This window comes from Salvia miltiorrhiza, chromosome 1, assembly GCF_028751815.1.
Source record: "Salvia miltiorrhiza cultivar Shanhuang (shh) chromosome 1, IMPLAD_Smil_shh, whole genome shotgun sequence".
Classification (NCBI taxonomy): Eukaryota; Viridiplantae; Streptophyta; class Magnoliopsida; order Lamiales; family Lamiaceae; genus Salvia; species Salvia miltiorrhiza.
In genome coordinates this window covers 4,384,770-4,396,261 of record NC_080387.1, presented here as the reverse complement: position 1 = coordinate 4,396,261, position 11,492 = coordinate 4,384,770, and the positions used below count along the sequence as shown (strand labels likewise).

The 11,492-nt window shown below is 40.2% G+C and overlaps 3 protein-coding genes across 3 annotated transcripts; 2 read left to right on the top strand and 1 right to left on the bottom strand.

The window, feature by feature from the left end:
* Positions 1–864, top strand: LOC131005767 (protein FAR1-RELATED SEQUENCE 5-like). The gene has a single exon (XM_057932874.1). The coding sequence runs from the start codon at positions 1–3 to the stop codon at positions 862–864; it is 864 nt and encodes a 287-aa protein (XP_057788857.1).
* Positions 865–1,456: 592 nt separating this feature from the next.
* LOC131005691 (uncharacterized) lies at positions 1,457–2,953 on the bottom strand. The gene has a single exon (XM_057932757.1). The coding sequence runs from the start codon at positions 2,951–2,953 to the stop codon at positions 1,457–1,459; it is 1,497 nt and encodes a 498-aa protein (XP_057788740.1).
* A 6,165-nt stretch (positions 2,954–9,118) lies between these two features.
* On the top strand, positions 9,119–10,851 carry LOC131005516 (protein FAR1-RELATED SEQUENCE 9-like). The gene is made up of 4 exons (XM_057932561.1): positions 9,119–9,878; positions 10,277–10,425; positions 10,525–10,588; positions 10,715–10,851. The coding sequence occupies exons 1-4, from the start codon at positions 9,119–9,121 to the stop codon at positions 10,849–10,851; spliced, it is 1,110 nt and encodes a 369-aa protein (XP_057788544.1).
* The last annotated feature ends 641 nt before the right edge of the window (positions 10,852–11,492 follow it).

The window sequence follows — 11,492 nt, the reverse complement described above, 5'->3', positions numbered from 1 at the left end:
ATGGATTTTGATTTGAACGATTATCCATCTAATGATGTTGGCGATGAAGATGAAGTATTGTCAAGGAAGGAAGCATGTGTTGATGAAAATAATGTTGAAAATAGAAATGAAGATTGTGATGATAATTCAGATGTTGGAGACGGAGATAAGGATCAAAGTCTTGAAGAAGTTGAGGAAAATATTGAAGATGAGCAACATGTTGAGCATGATTATGGCAAATTTGTCGATCTACTTAATAGGATTGATGTACTTGAGATGGTATTAGAGGTTGGAAAATCTGTGCAAGATCCCGAAGCAGCTCATATTTTATATTGCGAGTATGCAAGACTGAAGGGATTTAGTGTGACAAGAGATAACAAAGGTTACTTTAATGGTACTAGAATATGTAGTTACAAAACATTTCTTTGCTCTTGCCATGGTAAGAGTGAAACGAACACATCGTTGGATAGAGGGATGGCTACTTACAAGAAGCAAGATCGGAAGATCACGTGTAAGGCAAAGCTAAGGGTGTCACGCAGACGTAATCAGCCATGGAAAGTGAGGTCTTGGTACAAAGAGCACAATCATGAATTATTCCCCTCTGACCAGTCGTATTTGTTACGCTCAGCCCGTTCTTTGTCTAAATCTAAGAAACTTTTGATAGAATCAATGAATTCAGTAGGCATTGGCATCTCACGGGCTTATGCATTCATGGAGAAGGAGTCAGGCGGGCCACAAAATTGTGGTTTTACACGGAAGGATGCATATAATCACATTAATGGCATAAAGATGAAGACAAAAGTGGAAAACGGTGATGCAAATAGCCTTATTCAATATTTCAGTAAGATGTCGAATAGTGAGGCATTCTTTTATTTTGACTTTTAAGTAGATGATGAAGGGCGACTTATGAATTTTTTTCTTCAGAGACTCTCGCAGCTCTTTGGATTACGATTATTTTGGAGATGTCTTGTCTGTAGATAGTACATATCGGACCAACAGATACAAGCTTGTTTGTGTTTATTTTGTTGGTGTGAACCATCATTTGAAGAATGTTATGTTTGGAATTGGTTTCCTATCTGATGAAACCACCCGATCTTACGAATGGTTACTTTCCACTTTCTTGGTGTAACACCCTGAATATTTAGATTTATTATATAAGTTTAATTATTAGTATTTTCTTGTTATAGCTTATTATTATTTTTAGATAATTACATGATATATATATATATATATAGGGAGAGGTTCAAATAAGAACCACTAATAAAATAAGAACAGAGAACCATTTTAAGCCATTCGATCATCAAGATCTACGGTGGATGCATCATCTTGGTGGATGGATGCAGATGCTGGGTTCGAATCCTGAAGGGAGCAAAAAAATTATTTTTTTTGGATGCATTAAATTTAATAGCGGATGCATAAATTTGTATAGCAGATGCAGTAATTTTTTTTTTTTTTGAGAGAACAAGGGAAGTTTTCATTAATCAGCAAGAAGAGAGTTTAGAAACAGAAGGGAGACCTCAGAAACAAACTGAGTCACATGATTACGGAGAGAAACTTTAGCTAAACAGTCAGCTATATAGTTGCCTTCACGGGGTGTCCAGCTGTAGGAGCAGCTTCGAAACGAGGCAACCAAGCTTAAAATCTTGTCAACAGAGTCACCAAGAGAAGAACGATCCTCCTTCCTGTTCTGTAATCTCCAAAATAAGGATTGGCAGTCAGTCTCGATGATGATGTCTTCGAGTCCCTTATCTTTGCACATGATCAGGCCTTCAAAAATCGCTCTAGCCTCACCTTCTTCCGCCGAGAAAAACCCCGGGATAAACCCCTGACGACCACCCACCAACGTCCCATCCTTGTTCGTACTCACCACACCAAAGCCAAAGCCACGACCCACATCAAACGCAGCATCACAATTAATCTTGAACTGAGAGTCACGAGAACACTGGAGAGTAATGTTTCTGGCAAGCGGTAGGTGATCAGGTAAGGGTTTCGAGCAAACTGCTCGCTGCGCAATCAAGAGACAATCACCATGAGAGAGTGATTTGTCCTGGAAAATAAGGAGGTTTCGAGAGTACCAGCAGGCCCATGCAATCGACGCAAACAAAGTGTGAACCTCCTTGACCGGATTCTGGCGAATGCGATCAAACCAAGAAGCGATGGGGCAAATATCATCACTAGACAAAGGTTGGAGCCGAAGCGGGGACATTTCCCAAAGAGAGGAGACCCAAACGCAATCTCTGAGTGCATATTCCGGAGTCTCCGTTGTCAAACCACACCGACGGCAGAGGGGATCCACATCAATAGAACGATGGATGAGGGCTTTGGTCGTATGAAGTGCCTCTGTTACACATCTCCACATGAAGTGTTTCACTTTCGGGATGACATCCAAACTCCAAATCCACTTCCATAAAGGGGAAGAAGACAACGACGAAGACGAGGCCTCATTGCGCTGTCGAGAAGAGCAAGCCAGAAGGTATCCCGATTTGACCGTATAAGAATTAAAGTTGTCCCGAGGCCAAATAGGGGTGTCCATACGATCAGCAGCAGGTATAATGCTAGTAGCCATTTTCCAAAGAACAGTCGGCTGAGTAATCGTAGCTAACCTCTCCATGTCCCACGAAAGTTCATCCTCCAGAAAGAAAGTATCCAGCGTAAGGTTCTCAAAAGCTTCTGGAACCCTGGCAGCCGAAAAGACTCCATTCCCTTCCGGAATCCATTTATCTTTGCCGATCCTTATCCTACTCCCGTTTCCCACTCTCCAAGAAATGCCTTCCAATAACAGACTTCTTCCCACAAGTAGGCTATTCCATGTAAAAGATGGGTTGTGAGCCTTACCAGCCAAGAGGATGTCTGTTCGTGGAAAATAACGAGCCTTTAAACAGCGGGCCAAGAGAGTCGAGTCATTGCAAAGAATGCGCCAAGTCTGTTTTGCCAACATTGCTTTGTTGAAGAGGCCAAGATCCCGGAAGCCCATTCCTCCTTCCGACTTTGGCAAACACAGAGTCTGCCATTTCCTCCAATGGATGCGTTTCTCATCTCGTTTCTCATCTTGCTGCAATGCTATTAAGTCGTTGGCAAATCTGGTCTGGTAGAGCGAAGCAACTTATGAGGTACGTCGGGATTGATTGAAGGACAGTTTGAATGAGGACCGTCTTACCTGCTCCTGAAAGATACCGCCGCTTCCAATCCTTAGATTTTTTCCTTGTTCTGTCAATCAGCATCTGGAAGATTTCAGACTTCAACCTTCCAACAGTGCTGGGAATGCCCAAGTATTTTCCCCTCTGAGAAGCACATATCACTCCCAGTTGCTCAGCCAAAAGACTCCGCTGTTCTTCTAAGACTCCCCCGCTAAATGAAATCTCGGATTTGTCAAGATTTACTTTCTGCCCAGAAGTACTTTCGTACCTCTCAAGGATAGTCTTTATCACCCCGACCTCAGTAGAATTTGCTCTTTCGAACACAATGCAGTCATCAGCAAACATGAGGTGGGAAACCCGGGGGGCTGTACGACTTAAGCGTGCACCATGAATGAGGGAACGTGATTCAGCTTGACGGAGCAGTCCGGAGAGGGCTTCAGCACAGAAGAGGAAGATGAACGAGGATAGGGGGTCCCCTTGCCTTAGGCCGCAGCTTGGTTCGAAAGAGTCACCTGGAACACCATTAACCAACACACGAAAAGAAACAGAAGTAACACATCGCATGATGAGGTTAATCACAGAATGGTGAAAACCAAGATGAACAAGCATAGTCTCCAAAAAGGTCCACTCTACCCTATCATATGCTTTTGCCATGTCAAGTTTAAAAGCAAAGACACCATGGCCACGAGCTTTATTTAATTTCATCATGTGAAAAATTTCAAAAGCCAGGAGGGCATTATCAGTGATTTGGCGCCCCGGGACAAAAGCAGATTGGCTTTCATGAATAATGGATGGTAAAATTAATTTAAGGCGAATCGTGATCACTTTGGAAATTAATTTATACACCACATTACAAAGGCTGATCGGGCGAAAATCAGAGGGTAGCTTACAGTGTTTCTTTTTTGGAATTAGACAGATAAAAGTGGAGTTTAAAGGTTGGGGACTGACGCCATTATTGAGAACATCTAGGACCATGGGAATGATAGAAAACTTAGCAGACGACCAGCAAGCAGAATAGAAAATAACAGGCATACCGTCCGGGCCCGGCGCCTTGAGGGGGTGCATATTTTTTAGAGCTAGTTCGATCTCCTCTGAAGTGTAAGGCCTGGTCAAAGATCTATTCATCTCCTCTGTGACTGTAGGTTCAATGGAACTGAGAACGTCATCAGGATTTTGGATAGGCCCGGCCGAGAAAAGCGTGCTGAAGTGACTGCAAAAACTGGCATCTAACTCTTCATGTTTTCGGATTTTGGTCCCTTCAACAGTAGTGATTTCTCTGATGTGATTACGCCGTTGTCGTCCTTCCGCAGTTTTGTGAAAAAAACCGGTATTACGATCACCCCAGGCTAGCCAGTCGGCCCTAGATCTTTGTTTCCACATTATCTTCTCTTTAGCAAGAAGATCATCTAACTCCGCCTCAATATCCTGCTGTTTTTCTCTTGAAAAGGCCACATTGTTGGCTTTTTGGAGATCTTTAAGTTCCTTACGGAGGTCATCGCATCTCTTTCGGACTCGCCCAAATTCGCGTCTATCCCACAGTCTAAGCTCCTGTCCCATAGCCTCTAAGTTTGCCGTAACATCACTAACAGAGTTCTGCCCTCCACAAGTCTCCCAAAGGCTATTACAGAAAACCTTACCACGCTCATCTTTAAGCCACATGGCCTCGAAGCGGAAAGGTTTTGGCCTCCTTCGTGTGTCTTCATCTAACTTATTGCATGAGAGAAAAAAGGGGTTGTGGTCGCTGGCTTTCCGGGTCAGGTGGGAGACCTCAAAGCCCGTGAAAGTATTAATCCAGCTCGCACTGCCAAAGATCCGGTCCAGTCGTTCTTGAATGCAGTCCGTTCCGCTTTGATTGTTACACCAAGTAAAGGGTTCTCCAGAGAAGCCTAAGTCAGTCAGATGACATGATTCGATAGTGTCTCTAAAGGCCTGCAATCTGTTTTCAGCTTTAACATTTCCCCCTCGTTTTTCAAAATGGTAAAGGGTTTCATTGAAGTCGCCCCCACATATCCATCTATCCTCCATCAGATGACTTAGCGAAGTCATGAGTTCCCAAGTCAGGTGGTGATCGGAGGTGTTGCTCCATCCATAAATGCCGCAGAAATCCCAAGGTGGGTAATTTGTTTCAACAACCGAAGCAACAATGTGGTGAGGAGACGCACTTTTCACCGCCACCTGAATATTTTCATGCCACAAGAGACAGAGACCACCTCGTCTCCCACCAACAGTAATGTCACAATCCATCACAAAGAAATTATCAAAGCCGATTTTTTTGGCAATCGACCCCCATTCATTAGAACACAGCTTGGTTTCTATGAGGAAAACAAGATCGGGACGCTTGTGTTTGGCAAGCCAAACAAGTTCTTGAATTGTCGACGGGTTCCCAAGCCCTCGACAATTCCACAGCAAGCAATTCATTGTGCGCGGCGGGATTGCTTTTGAGCAATCTCCGCCGATAGTGCAGAAGAGGAGGAATCATCATCAATATTCGTGCTCTTGAGTTTTTTCTGGACCAGTTCAACAGCAGAATCTTTGACGGAGAAAGAGGCACTCTCCACCTCGCGCGAGAGCCTTTTCTTTGAAGGGGAAGATATGATAAGGTTTGGGTTTTGAGCTTGGGGAATGGGGTTTGGGTGGGATGAGGAAAGATTTGGAGATCGGGCATGCCTTTTCCATTTGTACTTTTTTGGGATAGTGGTGTTTGAGAGAGCTGGATTCATGGGTAGGTTTAGGAGTTGGGCCAGTTGGTAAGTTGGAGTGAAGGGAGCTGGGAGGGTATTTGAGGCATTATGGATTTGGTTGTTATCAAGGCTGGTAGGAATGGGGATAGGATCATGTTGCTGTGGGATTTTGTCATTTGGCTTCTTTGTGGAAGGGTGAGTAGGCTTTTGTCGATTTTCAGAGGACCTCTTGATGGAAGTTTGGGCGGGCGAGTTGGAAGTTTGGCCTGTGTTTATTGGGTGGGGGAGGATGGTGTCCGAGGTATTTTTTGGGGTTATAGGAACAGGATCATTTCTGGGGGTGAGAGTAGCAGGAGTATCAGGTGTACTTGGGCATATTGGATGTTGATCTTTAGCATGGGAGGTGTTGTTGGTTATGTCTTTATGGATAGTGGTTTTGGATGGAGTGGAATCATTATCATGTGAGGGATTAAAGGAGAGGGGAGGGGGGGCGGGGAATTCTGGAGTGAGGGCGATGTTGCCAGTTGGCGGCCGAGTTTGGGTGGGGGTCGGGGATTCGGATTCGTTTGAGAGGCGAAGCTTTCAATACAGGACCATATAACAAATCTTCAAACTGTTTACCAGATTCATCTTCATCGTGTTCTTTCTCGCAACCTCTAGTGTGGTGGCCCATGATACCACACCTATAGCAGAAAGTTGGCAAATTTTCATATTTTAGTGGGATCCAAAGGTGTTGACCTTCAAACAAGATAGTGAGGCCACGTAGCAGAGGTACAGTCACGTCAAAATTAACTTTAAACCGGGCAAAGCAACCAGCAAAATTCGAATTCATGTCAACTTCTTCTACATCTCCAATCTGGGTAGCAATGTTGCGGATGATCCCCGGATGTCTAAGGCACTGCATAGGAAGATCATAAGCACGAACCCAGAAACTTCCTCTAGTTATTTTTATAGCTGATGGCTGGATAGATCCGTCAAGGGGTGAGACAGCAAATAGGTGGCCATCAAAGTGCCAAGGTTGGCGTTGGATCACCCAATCTCTGTCCTCTTTGTTAGCAAAACTGAAGAGGAACAAATTCTTCCGCCACTCTTTTGCCGTAAACTCCGATTTAGTTTTCCAGGATTTCTTCATAATTTCCATAAGATGGAAACTGTTGGGAGGTTTTTGGCAGATCAGGCTGCCCACAATGCAGCTTTCGACATCATTTGTTTGAGTTCCATCCGTAGAGGGGTTACCGGAAATTGCTATCACAGCCGCCTCTCTATCAGTGCGCTCCTCCGGCCCGGTAACAGATCCAAAATCCCGAGACGTGCCGCCACGTTCCATGCCTACAAACCACAGAACAAGAGAAAAAATAGATCCACGATCAGAGACACAAACAAAACTCACACAGCGAAAACAGAGCAAAGCTGTAAAATCAGAGAAAGGGAGAAAGAAAAAAGGGGGGAAGGAAGAGAGGAAGGGAGAGACGGACTCAGCCGTCGACCCAATCGGAAAAACCAGAAAAACTCTCGCAGGAGGACGCAGCCCTAGAGAACTAGAGAACAGAGAGAAACCCTAGAAAACTAGGGAACGTTTTTGATGCAGTAATTTTATTGGTTCTTATGTTCTCACGATAATTGTGGTTCTCACTATAACCGCACCCTATATATATATATATGCAACATTAAATTTATCTAGGTTATTATTATTATTATTATTATTATGATGATTATTATTATTATTATTATTATTATTATTATTATTATTATTATTATTATTATTATTATTATTATTAATTCGATTCCTATTAGAATTAGAACTATGTTTATTATCTTTATTCCTTATCTTATTAGGAGATATATATAGAATATAATTTACATATTGATCAAACTCTTTAAAGACTAGTATAAATAAGAGATCAATTTCTTACCCTAAGAAGACACGCACGTAGAACTCGAAGCCAAATTTGAAATCGGTACATACCTTCTTCTTTTTCTTACACAATGAATTTCTAATCTTGTTTTAGTCAAGCCTTTTGAAAGCAATTTAGTAATTAGATTTCATGCTTTTATTTCTCTTTCTTCTATAATGTTTTTCGTAAAAAGGAAAATTTTAATCTATTTTTTTATATAGTTTAATTAGTGCTTGTTTTTATCTAATTTCCTTTGGCAAAGATAATGTCAGCTTAAATCACATATATTTACTCAAGTATATTTAAGTTTCTTATTAAGTTTGATTAGTACTAACATATGTCGTCTGGAGGTAGTTTTAAAGTGAGGAAGTATTTTCTTTATTTATTTTTAATTACTAAAGGTTTCTTTTAACAAGTTATAATTCATTTTCTATATATACGATTTTTATTATATTAGATTTGATATAAGATTTTAGTTTAAGTTAGGATTTATAATAAAACGTTTTATATATTTAATTAGGTGTGGTGCAATTAGGATCTTCATTCCGGATTTGATTGAATTTATAAGTTTCGACATTAAGGTGAGGGATTATATGCTTGTGGTTATATTCATGTATGTTTTTATATGCTCTTAGTTCATGCTTGATTATACTTGCTCAGCCATGTTTAGATACATGTTAAAAAAATCAGCCATGTTGAAATACATGTTCAGCCATGTAGAAATACATGTTCAGAAAATCAGCCATGTTGAAATACATGTTCAGCCATGTAGAAATACATGTTCAGAAATTCAGCCATGTTGAAATACATCATCAGATTATCAGTATATGTGTATGATAATGTGAATTATTTGCATGTTTATGCGTACGTGAATATTTGCATGGTTTTTCACTGAGTATATTTTCAATATGCTCACCTCTTATATTTCAGTTTTGCAGTTTTGGAGTCGAGGTGGCCATGGAAGTCGAGAATGACTAGAGATTTAGTATTTCCATAGAAATTTAAGTTGAACATGTCACTTTCTTTTAGTTTATCTTTTCTTCCATGTTACTACTTTAGTTTTAGCAAGTTGATTTTAAATTAGTTTAAATTTTGAAAGTCAAGAAATTTTATTTTTAAATATTAGTTCTTCAAGTTTTTAGTTTGAAAAGTTTAAGAAAATTGGGGTGTTACACTTGGAGTCTATGCATTCGAAACAACCGGACATAATTTTTACGGATCAATGCCAATCGCTTATGAATGCAATTGATTCCGTATTCCCGAGCGCCAGTCATCGTCTACGTCAGTGGCATATCAACCAAAACGCGCCATCGCATTTTGGGAAGTTGAATGGGAATTCACTCTTCAAAAAAGCTTGGTTTCATTGTATGAATGGATGTGTATGATTGATGAATACGGGCTTGCCGAGAATAGATGGTTTAATACCATGTACGGGTTGAAAAAGAGGTGGTCCTCTATCTTTACAAATCAGCGATTTTGTGCCGGCCTACATGCAACATCGCGTAGTGACGTTACAAGCAAGGTTATTAAGAACCTTTGTAGTGCAAGCACATCATTACATGATTTTGTGCTTAAGTTTGAAGAAGTACAAATTCAATGGCGGCGAAAAGAAGCTGAAGAGGATGCACTCTGTATAGGAATGCCAGGGTTATTTGTGCAAAACAATGAACTGTTGAGTAGTGCAGCTAAATTCTTGACACGAAGTGTCTTTCGAAAATTGGAGCATGAGGCTAGTTATTCAATGAATGTTGATTTAATCAAAGGGCCATCAAGTTATGCTTCAGATGACATAGAATTCACTGTGTCTTCTGGTAACTCTGGTGGGAACCCGAGGGTTGTTAAATTCAATAGGTCAAGTGACCTTGCTACCTGCACTTGTCGTCTTTTTGAAACAGCGGGAATTTTGTGTTCTCACATTTTCAATATTTATTATCTTATGAATGTGAAAAGCATTCCAAAAGAATATTTATTGACGAGACTATCTCGGTTGGCGAAGAATAGAATTTCGATGAATCTAGATTTTGGCAACGCTGTAGAGAATGATCCGGAGCTACATATCTCCAGTTTGGCCTTTGTGAATCAGTTGATGTGGTCGACATATGATCTTGCCGAATATGCAAAACTGCATAGTGATAAGCGTGACCTTATTATGAACCGCCTAGCATCATTGCGTGAGGAGGTTTATGGTTCGAAAGAAGCGTCAAATGCCTTGGCAAGAAAAAAGCCTAACTTGCTAAAATGAGGTGTTGCATTTTGAAATCCGAAAGTGGCAAAAACACGTGGTGAAACGAATGCAAGAATTGAAAGACACTGGGATAGATCTAAAGGCAAGGGCAATGTGAGTTGTCCGAAAAATTTTGGCACAGGCCGAACAATTTTAGAACTGACCGAAAATTTTGCCATTGGCCGAAATTTTTTGCCATGCGCCGAAATATTTTGCCATTCGCACTGGCCGAAAGTTTTTGCCATTGGCCGAAAAGTATCGAACAAGCAAGCAGGATAGATCTAGAAGAATATATTGTAGTATTGTACTATTATTCTCATCTTCCATACTCATATTTATACCATCAATTATATGTAACAGGTTGTGAAACTCGTGCATCTCAGAAATGTAAGTTGCACCACTCGGACAATGTTAGGAACTGTACATCGTTTGATATGCCATGTGGTTCTCAGGGTACTGCTAATCCTAATGACACACCTACTTCTCCATGGACTCATTCTGATTCTATGGTATTTTTCCTGTACTTCGTGATATTCAAGTACTTATTTATTACTACTTATATATTTTTGTGTAATTTTTGACCTAATTTATATTTGATATAATTTTAGGCATATGCCAAAACTATTGATAATGAAGAACCTGTAAATCCCACTCTAACTGACGACTCTAAAGGCAAGGCTAACCAACAAATACCCCGCAAGAATGCATGTGGGGTTAAATATATTTTACATGTTTTGTGTCATAAGAATATATTGTACTATTATTCTCATCTTTATACCATCAATTGTATTTTGATAGGTTGCCAAACTCGTCCATCTCACAAACGTAAGTTGCAGCACTCCGACGGTGTTAGTAACCGTACACCCTTTGCTATGCCATCGGCTTCTCATGATAATGATGTCCCATATGACACACCATCGTTGTATGACACTTAGGATGAAAATTTTGGTTGGATTCGTGCTGATTCTAGGGTATGTTTCTTGTACTTTCTGATATAGAATTTTTTAGTTAATACTAGTTATATATATTGTAAATTAATTTCTGAACTAATTTATATTTCACATAATTGTAGACATATGTAAATATTATTGATAATGAAGAACCAGTAATACCCAATCTGGATGACGACTATCAGGTTTTGAACTGATTATGTATTACATCTATAATTATTTTCTCTTTTTTTATTTATTAGTAATGTATTAAACAAAATTGGGTTTGTAATGATGCATGACTTGGACTTGAACTTTAGTCTTTCAAGGATTTGAGGAGTTTTATCTACAGATACTATTGGGTGGTCATATATATTTTTGTTTTTTTTTTAAAAAATTTGTTACAACCAAAGAAAGGAAAAAACCCACTCACACTCTAGCTCCTAGGGTGACTCGAACCCCCGACCTATTGGTTGGAGGGGAAGCGTCTTACCAACAGACTGCGCTTCATCGTCATATATATTTTTGCTAAAGCCTTAAAACATGGAAATATGGTAGCTGTAAACTTTTTCGGCGATTGTGTTTATATTTTGGTATATACCAAATGTCTTGCACTTTTTTGTTTTTGAATCTATAAGTGTACATAT